The sequence below is a fragment of the Phalacrocorax carbo genome, chromosome 12, assembly GCF_963921805.1.
Source record: "Phalacrocorax carbo chromosome 12, bPhaCar2.1, whole genome shotgun sequence".
Classification (NCBI taxonomy): Eukaryota; Metazoa; Chordata; class Aves; order Suliformes; family Phalacrocoracidae; genus Phalacrocorax; species Phalacrocorax carbo.
This window is the reverse complement of record NC_087524.1, coordinates 18,614,072-18,633,456: the sequence shown is the minus strand read 5'-3', so window position 1 is coordinate 18,633,456 and position 19,385 is coordinate 18,614,072. Positions and strand designations below refer to the sequence as shown.

The following is a 19,385-nucleotide window of genomic DNA, read 5'->3' as shown; positions in this document are numbered from 1 at the left end:
AGTCATGTACTCTCAATGCAAAAAAGCCAATTAAAATGGAAAGAGGGGTGGTGCACATCTAGCAGAACAGAGGCACAATGCTACTGTAGTAATGGCATTACTCATATTTTATTCAGGAAGATCTTTAATTTTTTCAAACCTATCAAAAAAATGTATATTATTAAAGACCCTGTATCTAGCTCATGACAAATTCTAAAGGATTCCACATTCAACTCCTTTACCATCTCTATCTGGTAACAGCTCAAGTTTGTTCACTTTCTGCAAACACAAAGCCCAGCCTCCTCTCCATCACCACCTTCTTTGGAACGATCAGTTATATTTCTGTTGTCACCAAGTTCGTTTTCTTAAAGGCAATAAAGTACTCCCACTGGCTACACAGGCACCAATAACTCAGAACAGAAGAAGCTGGAGTGAAGTATGAATCCAGTCACTATTCCAGAACACCCACACTTTAATCATCTTTTAATAGCCTCATAGCAGTTTTGTTCTGTCCCTCCTTACTATTCACTACAAAGCAAATACTTAAGTACTTCCCAACACCTGACACGAGCTACTACTGAGCAGAGTCAGAGCTGTTCTGCAAACAGGGCTGGATGCGATGGCTTTTATTGGTAGTACTAATCAAAAAGCATTTATCTTTATTTCCACAAACCAGTCAGGAATGTGCAACATCAAATACAGTCTTTTTAGCAGGTTGGATTTGCAGGTTTAGTGTCTTGATCAGATCTACACTCCTGTTTAGAAACAAGAAACACACAGTGTCTAGGTTGGTTTTCTAATACTGCTTTCCTGAGAAATTTTTAATTTGTTCAAGTACCTTCTCACACTCACCCACCACTCCAAAATCCTCAAGAGGCTGATACCAAACTTGATCACAGGTTGGAATTCTTGGCAACAAGGCAAACAAGACATTCAGAGAAATGGCATATATTCATGGATTTTTGCACCCAGAATGACTTTTCCACTTTGGGGAAACTCATCTTTTCTACCTTGTCACTTGTGTTTCTACTTGGGCTACCAGGTCAGACTTAGAAGAGACCACTCAGCTGTAGGCTGAAACTCAACATTTTCTCCCCCTCTACCCTCAATTCTTCCCAACCATCATTAATTTTAGGCTTTTATGCAGTATGTGAAAAAGCCTAAAGTACCAGTGCTCAAGTTCTTTCCTCCAGAAAGAGTTAATGGTTCTCCAGTAACAATCAAGTCCTTGGGATAAGCAAACCCACTTAACACAACTTTAGGCTTTCACAGCCCTGTGAAAACATTGCCTACATCACCGGGTAATGAAGACATTCCCAGTTCACCTCATTGGAAAAGGCAAAAGGTTCAGAACTTTTCCATCAGGAAGATCTAGAACTCAAGAATTCTTGCAACTTAAAGGTTTGGTCTTAGTGTTTCTTTCACAAACAGTAAAGGCTGTTACACAAAGTACTTGTTTTCAAAAAAGCTACAGATATTTATTGAACAATTATGAGACCGTGCGAAGTTTTTGTAATTAGATACTACAAATGCGGTAAAGTTTTTATGAAGACATACGCAAAGTTGCCTACAGGACTGAACTAATTTAGCTACAGACAGCAGATAAAGAAAACAGTTCCACCAACATTATAAGCAGGAAAAGTAATGACAGATTAAGGCATACTAGAATATACAAACAAATATTTCTTAGTTAAAAACATCATCAGTACAAAGAGTGTTCTTCTCACTTCTATTGTTTTACTTTAGTCTTGTTGGGAGCAGGTGGGCACCTCTTGTAGAGAAGTATCACCAGAAGTCAAAGCAGACCTTTAAGTAGACCTGAAATAAATAAACCCCATTTCAGCAATGTTTAGAGTAATCATAAGCAGGTAAACCAGTCAACATTCAATAAAAGCAGGAATGTGTAAAACACTGCTTTCACTTGTATCAAGACACAATATATAATAATGTAGTGATCAAAAAGCTGATCTTTTCTTTACATAACATGGCACTGTCTTGATGCATTTAAGAATGCATCATGCAGAAACACTAAGAGATTCAAATTAATATGCAGAAAGATCACTAGGAAATAACTATTAGTCTTCTGTCCTAAGTAACATATTTTTAGAATAAACCAGATGACTCACACTACTGTAACATTAAAATATACGCATCATTCTTAGTGCCCTAAGGTTGGCACAAGCAACTTGTAAATGTCAGAAAAGCATATGAACCTTGTTAATGTTTTCAGAAATTCATTTAAAGATAGAAACAGGTCCAAAAAGATGCCTGTCTAAATGCATTGCAATTACGTTACAATTATTTTCCAAATACACAGATATGCTCTGTCTTTTCTCAGCTCATTACTGACTCAAACAATTTGCCCTTCTGGGATCAATTGTTTGCTAATAAATAATTGTTTACAGTCACAAAATGATGTTAAGGAGTATTCTTATTAGTTTTCCTTCTACAGCCTAATAAGATTCAAAACTAGCTGATTCCCGAGAGTCTAACCTTAACCTTGCTGTGTTTAACAGCCCAGGAAATGATGAACCATCTGTTTCAGAAAATAATGGAAGGCCAAGAGGAAATATTGTTTAATTGTAGATTAACCTCCTCATACGGCAGAATGAAGCATCTACAAAATTAGCAACCGTAACTAGCAATGAACAAAAATAACTGAAAGCAGCTCTTACTATTACAAGACCAATAGCAGCAAGTATTCTTCTATCACCTTTTTTTTTTTCCCCCCCAAAACGCCCCCAAATGTATATAACAAGTACAACCCGATTTTAAAAACAGATCTGAATTATCATCTTTGGGTTTTGGGTTTGTGATTTGTTTTTTTTTTTGCTTGAGGAAGCCCAGAAATAAATACTGAAATAGTTCTGGTTTTATTTTTCCACGAGCATCAAATTTATTTTAAAACAAACATCTCCAAGTGAGAAATGGTGTATTTATTCTTCTATAACTTACACCTCACTTCTTCACAGTGATAAAATGGCTGCTCCGAAGCAACATACAAGCCATTTAAGGGGGGAGCTCAAGCTTTTAAGCTCAAAAACTTTGATCACTTACGTGTGTCTATTTACCTAGCCATTTAGATACTAAATAAGAGACAACCAGAGAAAGTGTAATAAGACAGTTTGAGTACTAGAAGAAAAAAATGGCAGCGACAAACCGCAGGAATTTGAAAATAAAAACAACTGCTCCTGTGCTAGCATAATGATGACTAGTGCAATTCTGCACTGTGACGGCAATTTTTCTATGTAACATTCATGCCAAAGCGAGCTTAACAGAAATCTTTTACCTCCATCAATCAGTTTGCCCCATTTTGACAGCAACAATGATAGAAAAGTGTGTTATCAGAGGGCTGCAGCAAACTCCAATACACGGGAACCGAAAAAGCTTTTCCTTGATTTTACACAGCCTTCCAGGACAGTATCTAGATTCACTTCTGACTGTGACAGCTGAGTGCAGACTCAGTGTGTAAAGATTTCATTAATTCTTAAGTTTTAAATATCCAAACACAGTAACATTTACACAAATAAATTATTCTTGAATTCTTCACTTAATTCTTGAAGCGATGAGCTAGCAATAACTCCACAGCTTCATATAATATCACCTATTCAAAAAGGATAAGAGTTTGACATTCTTCTACTAAACAGCTAGGCACAATTTTATCCATCAGACGTCTATCAACCTACGGATATTGAAAGCTTGGGCAAACAAGATAAAATCAAAACCAACCCTACTGTCAAGCTGCACTATCTACTGGCATCAATAATGCTATTCATGAATTTAGGAAAATTAATAAATCTTGGGATGAATGCTCAGAAAGGCTCAAATACAGGTGAAGCATACTCACTTAGGTTTTGTTTCTGCATCCGTCACTTGGCGAATATAGATACCATCTTCAGGATGTTCAATGTCATCCATTTCATACATATATGAAGAAGCTATTGCAAGGGTAGTTCCATCATTGCTGAAGGCAAGTGATGCTATGCTTGTGGGATACCGATGGAACTGGCACAGCCGCTTTTTATTAAATGGATCCCAAATATTTACAAATCCATCAGAACCTCCTGAAAGTTAATTTTTAAAAACAGTTTGTAAATTATAATTGGGAGAAGGGTAAGACTGAGAAGATACAGAAAAAAAAAATTAAAAGAGGAAAACTACCTGGAATTACTTTGTCCATAAAAACCCAGAGTTACACAGAGTTGCCTAATTCAGTAAAGAGCACAGCGACTATTCCCCAGAATCTCTGTTAAGGAAATCAACTCTCACCGCATCAAATAATTTAAGAACTCTGCTATTTGCAAGAAATAGGATTTAAAAAACTTAAGTGCGGGCATATGAAGTAAAGGCTGACCTGTTTAAATCAAAACTAAAGGAACCGATGTGAGCAATACAAAAAGTTGAATATCTACTCTACCTGTAGCAAACGTGTTGTGGACATTATGGAAGGAAATAGCATTAACTGGATAAATCTGCTCGATGTTATTTTCCTTCAAACGGTGACATTTGAATGCATATTTCTTCTTCTGGATTTCTGGACTTGGATCCAAGTATTCCACTGCAACACGACCTTCAATAGAACTTAAAACATAACCCTAGTGAAAAAAAAATTTGGAGATACACATTTTAGAAGTTTAAACCTGAAGAAGAGATTGCAATACAATTTCTCTTATACGCCCTCTAAATTCAAATAAATGAAGTGTAAACAGTCTTAATATTCTGTACAACCAGAAATTGTTTGTTACCAGATCCATGGCATAATCACTAAAATCTGCTTCTAAGAAAGAAATAATGAAAAAAAAAAAAAGCTTTCCGAGAGATTCTCATTGCATCATAATTTTAAGCTGACAGCAAGGCTTTTAAATACCCCTGCAGATCCAAACACAAGTTGATCTGGGATAAAAAAAGCATTAAGAGTTAAGAACCCCTTGTATTTGTCCACCTATCCCCCAGGGCCTAAGTATCTCTAAAATATTAGAGATACTCATGGGACTATTTAGTTTCAGAATTACATTAAAATTAGTTCAGAGCTTTATACTAGCAACTAAACACTCAAGTTGAAATAGTATTTCAGTGAAACTTGATTATAAGTGGTGTCCACTTACCCAGTTAATTACAGTCTTGACTCAGAGCAACCCAAGATGCTTTTGTTATAACTTCTGAGTTAAGCCCGTAACAGATCTTTTCAGAAATAGGATTTTAATGGTACCTAGCTATAGCAAGGTCTTTAAAACCCATAATACAACGCAATATGGAAGATGAGCTTGTTTTACTATAACTAGAACTGAAAATGGACAAAGTGTTCATGCCAGTTCAAGAACAAGTAACTAGGTCTCCCAAGTCCTGTACTACCACTGCGTACACAGGAAAATTCCCTTCCAAATTAGTTTGTCAGAAAAAGCTAATCTTCTGCTTTACTTCAGAAAGAGAAATACCAGATACACTATGTCAACCTACATGGAACAGCTGTATGATCATCTAAATTGCACAATTCCCCCTAGGTAATGGATCATGGGCTCTTGAGTGCATGACACAGACTCAGAGTTAAAAAAAGGGAAAGAAAAATAGATAAATGACATTCTAGTTTTAATCTTGCCCCTGTTCACAGCCTATTGCAGAACGTAGTGCTACAATGCATAAAGGCTGCTGAGCACTGCCAATTCTGTCTTTTCTACTGCAACTTGGGAGTGGTGTTTTTTTTTTAAACTATGTCAGCTTTATGATGCATTAAACAGATTATTTTTTAAAAGAGACAAAACCAAAAAAAAAAGCATAATATGCTGGTAAGCCAGTGGCAAACATTGCTAAGCTACGCTATTAAAAAGAGTTAACCTGGAACAAGAAGCCACAACACCATTTTTTCCCCCCCTCAGAGTTTGATTACAAAACTTTGAAGATGAGAGAAAGATGCAGAAAGATTGAAAAATAAACCACCATTTCTCCTAAAGAATATTCAGCAGAAATATAATTATTGACATGGTTCCCATACCTGTTTATTCGGAAATGCTCTGATACAGCGGGTCTGATATTTCAGACTTGATTCTCTTCGCTGCTGAACATAACCCATGTTGCGCAAATCCCACACCAGCACTCTCCGACCTGCCGTCCCCACAATTAGCCTGTCTCCAGACACAGAAAGCGTGTAGACCTTTAAAAAAATTACAATATTTAACACGTCAGCCTGGACATCCGTTGTTCTTTGTACAAAAAATGTCTGCACTATGCAATAACAAAGCAGCTGACATCTACAACAAAGTGTATAGCTACAGATTTCCCCTTTCCTTCAATTTATAACTCCAATTTGGGATAAGAAGCAGTAGTACGCAGCTAGCTGATAAGACACTGATGTAGCATTTCAAAAGCTCACCCTTAATTCTGTACCCTCGCACATAGCTGAATAAAAAAGAAAAAAATCAAGCCCAACACAGCACCGTACTACATACAATGAATTTAGCAAAGAAAAAACATTAAAAATATATAATATGCATATGCCTATTGTGAATTCTAAGTTTCAAACACATTGTTCAGTTACCAGTCTCCATATCTCAGCGATATCTAAACAACCTTCCACACACAAGATTTCTTCCTCTTGCTGGTATTACTCATGTACACATGTAGCATTTAAAACATAAGTATTTATGTATAATTCAAAAGGGAAATCAGTATTATTCAAGTTTTCCTAAAAAATTATTCCAAGCATTGAATGTATTGGATATTTGAAGGCAAGAGGAGAACAAATACACAGTAACCAGGGGAAAAAAGGACGTGGATATTGGAATTCACCTGCACAGCCTGCATTCCCCACTAACAAATAATGATCCTGCAGTTTAGCCCTACAATACCACATCACATGTTTTCTTCTTGTTTTTCCTCCATCTGGTAATCATGTGTTTTTCATTTTAAACAGAATACTTCAACTTGAGCTTCATGTTAATAAAGGAAAATAAATTGCCAAGAAATAGTTTTAAAAATGGTACTTTGTATACTTTAATAAAATCAAGTGAAATTGAAGGAAGCAATATGCTTGTCATCATTAAAAATGACTGTGGCTTGGAACTTCAACTCTGCTCCAAGGATTGGCTCAGAGGTTCAATTTTTGTTTGCCAAATTTCCCACTAAAACAATCACCATATAAATCATTGTTTCCAAATATTACTTGGGATGCAGTTAATCTGGAAATATGTTTAAAAAAAGGAAAGAGTTCAGTCAAAACTCTGTGCTATCAAGTGAATTACAAGTTGTTGATCCACAGACAAGATGGAATCCAGCTACCTACAGCTGCCCAGTCACTGAGCTGCTAACAAGAGGACACTATAAGAATGAGCTTTTGAAAAAGTGATCTAATGCAGCTAAATACATAGGAAACAGACGTGGTGTATACCTCAGATCAAGAATCAAAAGTGTAAGACATCTGGTATCCTGCCAGAAGGATTCCATCTAGTTTTGGCATGTGCTTGTATAATTTCACCCAAGGACCTAGTTTCACTTCCTTTTCTCTGACAAAGCCCAATAAAGCTATTTGGTTCTGGTAAGGCTGTAGTGAAGTATCAGACAAAACAGCTTTTCATTTGCTATAAACATTGCTGGAGAAATTATGTTTTCAAAAAGTTAATTTCTAATTAAAAAACCTAAGCAGGCTGGTGTGTATGTCTGTGGGTATATGTATATAAGACTTCCTTTAACCAATACGCATTCCTTCAGCATGCATTCTTGCTCTAAAATGTGATTATTGAATTTCCCTCTTGAGACTGAGGTCTTAAGATGGGAAGTGTCTTAAATGTTCACATAGGAGTTGCTTAAAATTTCTGATGGTCCCAACTGCCAAATCCCACTTACGTATTAAAAGGGCAAGAAAACTTTGAGCCAACAGTGGCTACACACTTTAACAAGACAGTTTTTCAAATCCCTCTTCATTATTGATGTAAAAATTGTTCCAAAAATATTAACAAACATTTTATATAATGTTTTTGTATACATGTATGGAAACAAAGGCATAAAGAACATTAAATATCTCAAATCTTTACAAACTGATGTCACACCTGTATAGCAAGTATTCTTTCTACACCACACAATCATAAATCAAACTAAACCATTGTCATGCAGTTGAGTAGGTGCACACATTTATCAAAGGCAGTATTAAAAAAAAATGACATAATGAACCTTGCTGAACCAATAAGCAGCTTGATTCACTGTGGCTGTCCATTATATGATATTCTGTCAGCAATTTATCACAGTTCTTTACATGCTACATACAACTATAAATCAAAACTAGAAATAATGCAATTACTTTATTCTGAACAAAGGTCTCACCAGAAGCAGATTCAGCTATGTTGTAACAAAAGTAATAGCTATTTAGATGCAATAGGGAACGTAATGATGGCTCATAATTGTGACTCGACAATACAATGTGACAGAGCTAAATGAAATTTAAAAAAGGTATAGGCAAAAATAACACTCATATGTAAAATTATCCATCAATCCATCCTGTGTTTAGGAGTCTACGAAAAAAACCAGAAATTACTGTTCTGTAATTCTTCCAATGACACCACAGTAAGCAGAATAAAGATTAACACACCGTATAATCATTAGAAAAAGCTTAAGACATTACATTTTACCTTATTTCTCTTGGACTCTGATTAGCACAGAGGATTTTAGTATTAGGAGAACATCTAAATTTACTAGGCATTAATACAATGACAGGTAAATTACAATACAAGCAATTCAGTTCAACCTTTCAATACAAGTGAAAAAATAAAATATTATTTCAGGCAACATAACTGGCCTCTTATTATATGCATATTTCAAAACAATCAGATCTTAAGACTGCCAGGATTTGATATATCTAGAAGTCTTAATTTTAAGGAAATAGATAGTGCATATTACAATTAAGCCAAGGATTATTAACAACTACGTCAATTCCACATGCCAGTTTTGTTAGGTTTTCCTTCAAGTTCATTTAATTTAAAAGTATTCAGTCCATCAGGAGTGCCAAGAATTAAGTTATGCTGTCCTGTTGATGAAAGCTTGAGGCCTTAACCTAAAATACAATATCTTCTGAATATCAGTATTTTAAAATGCAACATTTTCAGTTTAAAAACCATTAAACGCAACTTTTCACATTCAATTCTGTTTAAGACAGGGTCCTGTATGGTGATATTTAACCAGTCACTGGATGTATTGTTTAATGTACCACCTGGAATACAGCACCCAGTACATACCTTTTCGGGTTGAGAGAAGGTTCCTGCATTACAAGGAGTTCTGGGATCCCACAGCTTCACTGTTTGATCCCAGCTTCCAGTCACCATGACGTTGACTTCTGGGCAATACTCAACGCACCTGATAGGAGCATCATGAGCACCAACGAGGCTTTCTGTAAGAAAGTACAACTTGTAACTTTATTGACTCTACAAACAATCAGAATGTGTTGAAAAATAAGAAAAGGATACTACTGCGGCACAAACACGCTATTTTCCGACACTCCCACAGGTGTATTGATATGGTAGGAGTCTCTTTACGGATAGTTCAGTCTTCAGAAGCATAACTTCTGCAAAGATCAGAACTGTTTAAATTTAAGCTTGTGTCTCCTGAGATTACAAAAGGAAATTAAGCATTTTAGGCAGCCACAGAGATATCTTCAGAGGTATAAAGATGTGTTTGGTATCAAATGGCTTCACCACCTGTGATGCAGACACTAATGCAGAAAGCTACTTAAGCTTGTATATATTAACATCATGAAAAAACGAATTAAAATTACATATTAGTAAAAATATTAGGTTAATAAAGTTGCTTGTAGAAAGTCATCCATAACATAATTACTTGACCTTTTTCATAATGTTCCTGCATGCACAACTTGGTCGAGCCCTGGCTATTGGCTGGTTCTGGTGACCACATTTGTCTCAGGCCAAGATTCGCTTTTCTCTTCAGAACACATAGAAACACAGAAAAAATTCAGACAAACCAGCTCCCTATTTTGCACCAATGAGGCACCAGAACCATGTTACTTTTGAGCAGCGTTTTGTTAGGAAAAAAACGTAGCATAAGGCCAAGCAAAAGATTTTTTTCTGCCACACCTGTAGAAGACCATTCTAAATATATCTAAACCACACACCTTTGGAAAATAACATGCTTAGTTTTAGTTCAGCTTAGCCAGATCTCCCTAACTGAGACACAGCAGCCTAGGGCAGGGCAGGATTACCATCAGAAATCCAGTTCAAGGCATCCTACAGCAAAGATCTACCACACTCTCTGTCAAATCGCCAAATGCTTCCATGCTTTTAGGTGGCACTTCTTAGGGCCACTAGTTATTCTGCTAGATAGAGGCACATATGATGTGAACCTTAAATCAACAGTGTGACAAGTATATAGCAGTTTCCTTCCTTCCCATTTTCACCTTAAAACAAGTAATTAAAAGAGAAATATACATATAAAACACATCTATGGATATTCATCATGGGAAAAGTTTAAACCCTCAGTTTGGCAGCAGCAGATTTGGCCCTTCTGCTAAAGGTGTGACAGCACAATCCTCAATTGCACGGAAGGGAACACTGCCTTGTTCTGTGTCTCGGTGACAAGCAAGGGCTGCCTAGCACAGAAGACTGTTGAGCACCGACACTGACAACTTAAAATCAACAGACGTTTATAATCAACATCTAAACAGCTACTGCTTAATGTAGATATCCCCCATCTAAAAACTTGAAACATATTCTGCTCATGTAAGTATGTAAATCTGAAGCTTAGGCCAGTTGTTCAGACCACTTACAGAATCCAATCTGCTTACCTTGGTCCGTGTTGAGATCGTGCATTTTCAGTTGCTGATCTAACCCTCCACTCCAGGCATGGGTAGGATCCTATAAAACAAAAAATTTCACCTTGTGACATGCGTTAAGTTTCCCTGGCTGCTATACATTTAATCTCTTAAGCTCATTACACAGGACTTGCCTGCAAGAGTTTTGGGAGGATGGGAATTAACACACAAGAGTTAAGATCCAGCCCAGACTTAAAACAGTCAGATGGCAGAAGCTTTGCAAGATGTTTAAATAAAGCACTTTGAGGTATACATTTTTTTTATTTCGAAGTAAAACTAAAAAGCAACAAAAGCAGTTAGAGGCTGTATCAAATCATTTCTATTTCTGTAACAGCAAAACATGTAATGCTTATTTATAAACAACCACCAACCTAGGCCAGTTCCACCTAATTGAACTGCATTCCTTCTAAACTAATCTGGAAACTAGAAACCATTTGAGAACCCGTGTGTTGATCCACCGTAGTGTCAGCTACGTGACAAAACATGCAGTAAAAAAGCACACGCAGAATTAAAAGTTTAAACCGATCCCTAAAAGGTTCAGTAACATATCAAGATCAAGTCACTGGAGAACACAAAAGAATACAATGCAAAAAAAAGATTATGCTAATGGAACCCTTCTATTTTTTTAAAAAAGGCAAAACAAAAAAGGCAGCAGCAATATACTTAAACCATTCACATTTCAAATCCAGTGCATTAAAAAAAATACAGAAATCAAGTATATAGCTCACTTGGAACAATGCCATGTTTCCAAAACAACCAGTAGGAGAAAGTTAAAAATAATTGGCTACAGGCATTTACTGCGAATAATGATTTCTGGCTATATACCCACAGTACACTTTAAGAAACACACACGCAATTTAGCATACCATTGCAGAAACAGCGCAAACCAGCTCAAATTACTTTTGCCTACCACTTCTACCAGAACTAAATTACTTGTGCACCTGCACCCTTCACAGGAAATATTCATATTTAGGACTAGAACAACATTCATTAAAAACGAACAATTGGCAGAAGTTGGGATTTTTTAACCTAGATTTCAGGTAGGGTTTCACTATCCCTTTAATTTCAGGGACTGACAATTTCTCATGTACCCTGGGCACTATATGTCTGTAAAATAATAATTTAAAAAAAAAAACACACACTTACATAAAACGCACAGTCCAGGACAGCTCCTGAATGTTGATATTTGAGTCTCATGGTGTTGGCAGGAACATCATAGAGCCGGACAGTTGTGTCCCAGGATGAAACAAGCAGAAACTGAGATGTATTTGGACTAAACTTCACTGATGAAATACCATCATCTGGAGTTTGATTTAGTTTGAATTCGTTTGATCCTGTCATCTGAAGACAATAATACAGAGATACAATTTTAGTAATAACAAGACCATAAGCCTAGCAAGTTTGTTAGCTAACTGATCCATCTTAAAGGTAACTTCAAGCAGACGTGAAAAGTTTGCTGGGTTTTACATGGAAGAAGTTCAGAACACACAGATTTCTGACAAGCTCTCTAAAATTCAAGATGCTAATCCCTGTCCAAAGCCTCAATAATTCCTCCCCCTTCAGAGAGCTTTTAAAATTAGATATCAAATATAACATGGAATAAACAGTACAAAAAGATTGTTGTTATTATTATTACTATCTATAAGTTTAGATATTGTTACTTACAAATGTGTTTTCCCACCACACTCTACTGTGTATGTGGTTGTATTTTTAAAAGTAAATATTTATAAATTACTGGGAGTATCAAAAAGTTACTGTAAAAAAACACACACAGGCAGAAAGGAATAGAATTTGAAAACTCCAACAAAAGCATTGCTTTGTTCCTGATTTGGTACGACTGTCATATACTTCTAAGAACTGCAATTGGATCATCTTTTAAATAGTTTCAGGCTCTCTATAACTTTCAAATCTTTAAGCTTCCTTAAGTGCCATGAAATATCTCCAGTGAAACACCTTTAAGACTTTTTTTCCCCTCTTTGAGTCTAAAGAAGGTTGTATAAGAAAGGAAAGTTATGCATGCTTTGTGGGGTACTGAAATGTAGAGCAAACGTGTAATTGTGAGGTGACTGGAAGAAAAATATCAACAATTCAGTGACAGATCAATGACTCTGAAGGTAACTGCAGTGCCCGCTTCACAGGGCTAGTTAGTTGCACGTACAAAAATTCAAAGAAGGAGAACAGAGGCTATGAACAGCAAATTTCAGCTGGGAAGACAGTGCAGACCTTACAAACACTCTGCAAGAAGAAACAGCTCATTATATATGCGCCAACAAAACTGCCAAAATTTTCTTTTAAGGCTTCAGAAAGCCTTAACAGCACATTTCCCATACACTAAAAGGGCACAGACATAAATTAAGTCAGATTTTTCTATAACACCATCACTCCTGAACTTGTACGTATGACTGCAGAGGTTAACATCAGACCTCTGAGAATAAATCAAGACAGAATGAGCAGATGAACTAGGACAAGGTTCAGATTTAGTGTTCGATTATTCTGGTTCAGCACTTGTTAGTAACTGAACAATCATGAGGTTGTATAATGATGTGAGCACTACATTCTTACACTGGAAGAATTTAAGTGGGAAATTTGGTAGGTCCTTAAAAAAAAAACACTATGTAAACACAAAGTGCTATTTCTGCTATTTAAAAAGGAATTTATTTAAAAAAAAACCCTTTTAGGAAGAGGAAATTAAAACTTTTTTCCTTAAACCCTTTTTTTAGTTCTGCTTTGGGAATACTTGGGCAAAAGACAGATAGGCTTGAGAGTTTGCCACGCACATTTCTACGTTAATATGAATTCAGCAGCACCTTCATCACACTTTAAACGGTGAAACAGCCTTCAATAAGTATTTCAGATGGATGCATGAAAACACAAAATCTAAAGGAATTCAGAACAACTACAAGAATTAGACTGGACATGCGAATTGCCTCGTCTTCTTGTGGCAGAAAACCCAAAGATGAGGATTTGAAGTGCCTGGTTCAACAGTTACTAGCCAGCCCAAAAGCAATCAACAAGCTGCACTCGAGGGAGCAAAGTTACTTATGTCAGAAACCTGGAAGGTTGTCCCAAAGGTATTTTTAATTCAGAAAACAAAAAAAGTATAAAATACCAGAATTTAAATATATCCTACTTTCTACTTACGTTAAGAAAAAAATAATTGGGGGAAAAAAAAAATCACAGAAAACGCTCTGCACATTTTCACAAACGTTAACTGCTTCACGACCGCGGTTGCCAAACAACAGTAATTGTCACGCCCACCTCAAACAACAAAATCCTGGTAAAATTTCCAGCCACCACAAGAGATAACTCATAAAGAAGGCATCACAGGGCAGGTGCGTGCTGCTGAAACCACGACGCTGACTTAACCACCGGGTGCACCTTTGCTATTCCGCCGTTCCCGAAAGCTCATTTCTACCGAGCAGATAAGAAATCGGCGCTGTGACAGCAAACCCGAGCACCGCGCGCTCTGCCATTTCACTAGCCGGGAAGCGTTTCTCGAACAAAGCGGGCCGCTGTGCCGCCAGCTTTAGGCCAGCCGCTACTTGAAAAAGACGTTAAAAGTACCGTTTTCATGTTGCACGGGTTCCTCTCGGTGCTCCGCACTACGCCAAGAAAAAGCCTTCTTCCTGCAGCAGCAGCGGTGGCACCGGACACGGGAAGCGCGGCGGGGTCACCAAGCGCGGCCGCTCTAACAGTCCGGTGCCGGAGTAGCCCGTCGGGATGCGGGAGATGCTGCCGGCTGCGAGGGGAAGCGGAGAGGATGAGAGCAGGGCCCGAGAGTGCAGGAAGGGCCGAGAAGTGCTGCCCCCCGCCCCCGCCGCCGGGAACAGGACGCGAACCCAGGGCACCCCGGGAGGGCGGCGGGAAAGGCCGCAGCGCGGCTAACGGAAAGCCGTCCGCAGGCCGAGGCGCCCGCTCTGCCTCAGCGCTGCCCCGCGGCGCAGGCCCGGCCGCGTCCCCCTCCCCACCCCGCTCCGAGGCCCCGGCCCGGCCCGGCCCGGCCCGGCCCGGCCCCGCGGGGATCCCGGTCTCACCTCCGCGCTCCGCCCGGCCCCGCGCCTCTCAGCCCCGTCGACAACCGCCGCCACCGCCCACGCGCAGGCGCACTCCCGCCCACTTAGTCACGCCGCACACGCCCCGCATCGCTATTGGTCGATTCGAAAGGGTGGAACTATGCGTTCCGGCGTGCACCGCGCGCTGCTCCCGCCGCGGGGCATGCTGGGGCGTGTAGTCCGCCGGGCCCGGCCCGCCGGGGCGGGGCGAGGCCGCCGCTCCTCGCCGCTCCTGTTATCATCGGTGGCTGCAAACGGGGGCTCCTGGGAGGTGTTGCGGCCACACAGGTGTCCCCCGGGGGGGCGGTGGCCCCATACCCGCCCCGGGGGTGCCCGGTCCCGCCGTCGGGGTGGGTGCCGTCCGGCTGCCCCTGCGGGAGGTAGCGGCGGGCCCGGGTGGGTCCCAGGCAGTCCGGTGGCGCGGGGGTAGGGACCGCTGCTGCTGGGCTGTAACAACGTTAACGGGCAAACCCGATATACCAATTATTCCCCTTAAAAAAAAAGGAGTCCGGAAGGCGGAGAGACGGCGCGGGCACGCGGGCGACGGCCCTCACGGCCGTGTCCCCGCCGGCGGCGGGGCTGAGCTCACCCCGGCCGGCTCCAAGGGCAGCTCGGGGCTGACAGCCGGGGTCTGCGCCTTGAAACACCGGCTGGGAAGGGCTGGGAGAGCTTTCCCGTTCCCGCGCATTGAAAATCACCTTATTTATCCCTCCGGGTCTCTCATTTCTCTGTTTTTTTTCCCATTACCCAGCGAAGGGACCCTCGTTACCGCTGCCATAAGCATCCCCGTCCCCGGTACCGGCGGTATCCGCGGAGCCAGTGGCCGCGGATTGAATACCTCTTACTGCGGGATTTACTTTGGTGCGTGAAGGATTGACTCCGTCCTCCGTGGGGAGGCGGCCGTGGGTGCCCAGGGGCGGGGAGAGGAGCCGCCGAGCGCCGGGGTCGGTCACCGAGATCTTGCCAACCCGCTACCGGCCACCGAGGCTCGGTGACCACGAAAACCAAAATGAACCAGAAAAACGGTCCCCGGTTCCGAAATTGCTCCTGAGGGTTTGAGAGAAGCCATTAATCTTCCAGCCCCGCGCGGGGGACCGAGCCCCCGCCATCCCGCCGCCCCACGGGCGGGTACGGGCAGGTCCGCCCGGGATTACCGGCGGGAAACGAGATGACGAGAAGGAGGCTTGGAAAAATAAATAAACCCTCGGCGTTACACGTCGTTTTCCCTCTCCCCTGCATCGGTCCGAGGCGCCGCCGGTCCTTCCCGCAGCGGCGGGTCCCGGCCGAGCCCGGCCCGGCTGCGGGGCTCCCCCCGGCCCCGGGTTACCCCTCCGGGCAGGGCCTTCCGCCCGGTGGCAACACGCGATCGAGCTGGCAAATTTACAAACGAGGCTTAAAACGTTTTATTTTGTGGGTTGTTTTTTTTTTCTTTCTTTCTTTAAAAATATTTACAGATCTGAAATAACGCTTTTTTAATTAATTTTTTTTCAAGTGGCAGGATAGCGGGAGTTGGGGGAGAGAAGGACGGGGGTGCCCCCGGCGCCCCGGGTTCTCCGTTTGCTCGTCCCTCCCATCAGTTTCGTTCCTCTGTCCCCACCGCGGCGGCGGCCAAGGCCCCGCAGGGACCCCCGGCCCCGGTCCCAGCCCCGACGGGGCGGCCGCGGGGATGCCCAGGGAGGGCGGCGGCTCAGTAGTCGATCTTGTTGTAGAGGTTGTAGAGCGGTAAGGCCGAGAGGTTGCTGCCGGGATAGTAGAGAGGGGCGGGGAAGGCGATGGACCGGGGCACCGGCACTCGGAGGAGGGAATTGTCTCTGAACACCAGCGGCATCCCCACCAGAGTCTGCGCCGAGGCGTGGGCCATGTTGGCCGCCTCCAGCTCGGCCGAGAGCTGCCGTTTCCACTTGTTCCTGCGGTTCTGGAACCAGGTCTTCACCTGGGTCTCGGTGAGCTGCAGGCTGGAGGCCAGGCAGGCCCGCTCCGAGCTGCTCAGGTAGCGCTTCATGTCGAAGGTGGACTCCAGCTGATAGACCTGACTGCGGCTGAACACCGTGCGCGTCTTCTTCTTGGCCGCTCCGGCCTGCCGGTCCCCGCCGTCGCGCTGCCGGTCCCCGGAGGAGGGCGAGGAGGGTCCCAGAGGTTTCTCCTTCTCCTCCTTACAGTCCTGCTGGGGGGGCGAGAGGAAGGGCCCCCGCTCCCCGCCGCCCGCCGCCGCCGCCGCTCCGCTCCCCTTGGCGCTGCCTGCAACAGAGCGAGAGCGCGGGGGTCGCAGGGCGGCACCGGCACCCCCCGACGGCCGAAGCCCCCACCCCCTCCGCCCCGGCTGGGGGAAGGACCGAGGCGAGTCACCGGGCAGGCACCCGCCGCCTCCGCTCCCGGTGACAGACACCGCCGCGGCCGGGGAAAACCAGCCCCTTCTGGGCTATCCCTGTCCCTCCATCACATGGGTAGACGGACGGACGGACAGGTGGCTGTGCGTGCCCCAGTGAAGGCAGCTGAGTACCAGGCTAGGATTGCTCGCCCACCCGAGACGAGCCGGCAGATTTTACTTTATAGTGTTGCATTTCACAGACCGTTTAATCAGAATTAATGGTAAAAAATAAACACCTCTCTTCCCCCCGCCCGAGCGCTGTGAATAAGCAGAATCTAAGAAAACGAGCGTTATCTATTGCACCGCACCCCTTCGGGGGGATCAACACCGGCTGGGGTGGGAAGTGAAAAAAAAAATAAAGCCACCCTATTCGCCCTTCCCCGAAAGCAGGGGGGGTGCGACATGCCCCCCCCCCCCCCGCCCCCAGCGGGGCCGGGCCGAGGCCGAGCCCGCCGCCGCCCTTCCCGGCGGCCGCCGGGCCCCGTCCGCCCCGTCCCGTCGCCCCGTCCGTCCGCCCCGTCTGTACTCACCGAGACAGGTGAAGCTGAGGGGCTGGTGTTTGTGGCACGCCTCGGCGGGGCCGTGCGCCTCCGGGCAGAAGCAGCCGCGGTGTTTCCAGCTCTCCTCCGGCTCCTCGTCCTCCGAGGAGAGGGAGAGGGTCCGGCCGCGGGCGGGCCAGGCGGCCGCCCTCCCGCCGGCCTCCCGGGGGGGCTCGGCGCTGCCGCTGCCCAGTATGGACTGGATGGTGAAACTGGAGATGGGAGCAGCCGCCGGACAGCACTTGCTGGGGTCTTCCTTGCTGCTCATCCTGGGTTCATAAGAAAGCAGAGGAGGGAAGCTCCCGCTTTAGAGGCGCTCGGGGGTCCGGGGTGTGCGGGAGGAGGGGGGCCGGGAGCCTGCCGTGAACCGGCGGGGGGTTTGTTTTGGGGGGTGTTTTCGACGTGCCGCTGCCGGCTCTCCCCGCGCCTGCCCAGGCGGACTGCATGCTCCTTCCCCCGCGTCCCTATTGATCTGCGGGCGGCGGGCGGCGGGGCTTCATTTGCATGGAGGTGGCCTCCGCCGCGCCAATCACGGCGGCGGCGGCCTCGGAAAGTTTGGAAACCCGCGGGATCCGGGGTGGGGGTGGGTGGTTGGGGAGGGGGGGACCCGCCACCGTCAGCAAGTACCCGGGTCGGGGGAGACCCCCTGCGGGGTGCTCACCGCCGTCCCCGGGGTTCCAGGGGCGATGCTGACCCCGCGCCCCCGGGGGAGGGATGCTGAGCGCCCGCCGTGCCTCCTCGAGTGGGTGAGAGGGACGTGGGCTGAATGTCCTATGCCGGCCGGGGCGGGGTGGGTGTTGGGATAAACATCTTGTGCGTATCCAGGGAGCTTTACCCTTCGTGCTCGTTAGAGAGGAGGGGAGAGGGGAAAAAACATGATAGGGTGTGCTGCCTGGGGAAAGCCAGAAAAAGCGAGAAACCGGGTTTTGCGCCGCAGCTGATAACAAATACCTCACAAAATGCCTCCTGCCTTTCCTTCCCAGGGTCTGGGGACCGGGGGGAGCAGGGAGGGAGGGGATGTCCTCCGGCATCTCCAACTCAACTTTGTCAGGAGTGAGGGGCTCTCCCCCTCGGGGGGAACAAATCACAGCGATCGCGGCTCTTCCCCCGCCACCGCTTCCCGTGGAAGGGAATATTTGCGGGCGGCAACCTGTAGCACTTGCCCCAAGGGAAGGGGGAGGGCGAGGGGCCGAGGGCAGGGACCCCACCGGGGTCCCCCACCTTCCCAGGAGGGCATGGAGCCGCGCTGGGCCCGAGGGACGCCCCAGCCCCGCCTTTGCGGGGATCCCGGTCCCTCCGGGCCTGCCCCGGGTATACGGGTGGAGGCCGATCCCCGACGGCCGCCCGGGGCCGTGGGCTGGGGCCTCCCTCCACCGGCCTGGGCCCGGCTCCCGCTTCCCCTCCGGACACGGAAGCCGCAGAAAGGAGCCCCTGTAACGGGGCCGTTGTGGAGAGCATCGCCCCGGCCACCGCCGCCACACGACCCCCGCCCCATGCTCCCCCTGCCCCCGGGCAGAGCAGCCTGCCCGCTCCGCCTCCATTTCCCCGCTGCCGCCCCTCGGGAGGGCTGTGCCCCATCCCTGGGCCCTCCTCCCCGCCGGGGCCACCCGTGTCCGTAGGCAGGGGCTGCCCCCGAGCCCGCA

General features: G+C 44.9%; 2 protein-coding genes across 3 annotated transcripts; both read right to left on the bottom strand.

The window, feature by feature from the left end:
- Window positions 1-1,432: 1,432 nt before the first annotated feature.
- BUB3 (BUB3 mitotic checkpoint protein) lies at window positions 1,433-14,928 on the bottom strand. Of its 2 annotated transcripts, XM_064464343.1 has the most exons (9): window positions 14,818-14,928; window positions 14,348-14,522; window positions 11,930-12,124; window positions 10,757-10,826; window positions 9,198-9,349; window positions 5,969-6,127; window positions 4,397-4,574; window positions 3,827-4,043; window positions 1,433-1,797 (listed from the first exon to the last, which is right to left on the bottom strand). In XM_064464343.1, the coding sequence occupies exons 2-9, from the start codon at window positions 14,354-14,356 to the stop codon at window positions 1,788-1,790; spliced, it is 990 nt and encodes a 329-aa protein (XP_064320413.1). In that variant the 5' UTR covers window positions 14,357-14,522; window positions 14,818-14,928; the 3' UTR covers window positions 1,433-1,787. The 2 variants fall into 2 exon arrangements, with proteins under 2 accessions (XP_064320413.1, XP_064320415.1); XM_064464345.1 differs by lacking the exon at window positions 1,433-1,797 and having other exon boundaries at window positions 3,823-4,043.
- Window positions 14,929-15,689: 761 nt separating this feature from the next.
- Window positions 15,690-18,184, bottom strand: HMX2 (H6 family homeobox 2). Its single transcript, XM_064464511.1, has 2 exons — window positions 17,734-18,184; window positions 15,690-17,073 (listed from the first exon to the last, which is right to left on the bottom strand). The coding sequence occupies exons 1-2, from the start codon at window positions 18,008-18,010 to the stop codon at window positions 16,523-16,525; spliced, it is 828 nt and encodes a 275-aa protein (XP_064320581.1). The 5' UTR covers window positions 18,011-18,184; the 3' UTR covers window positions 15,690-16,522.
- Between the last annotated feature and the right edge of the window lie 1,201 nt (window positions 18,185-19,385).

Coding starts and splice junctions, on each gene's coding strand:
- BUB3 (XM_064464343.1), bottom strand. Junction 10,827..11,929: donor TCCTGGACTGTGCGTTTTAT/GTAAGTGTGTGT, acceptor TTTGTTTTATAG/GATCCTACCCATGCCTGGAG. Junction 9,350..10,756: donor CGATCTCAACACGGACCAAG/GTAAGCAGATTG, acceptor ACTTTCTTACAG/AAAGCCTCGTTGGTGCTCAT.
- HMX2 (XM_064464511.1), bottom strand. CDS start 18,010: ATGAGCAGCAAGGAAGACCCCAGCAAGTGCTGTCCGGCGGCTGCTCCC. Junction 17,074..17,733: donor CCTCAGCTTCACCTGTCTCG/GTGAGTACAGAC, acceptor GCTCTGTTGCAG/GCAGCGCCAAGGGGAGCGGA.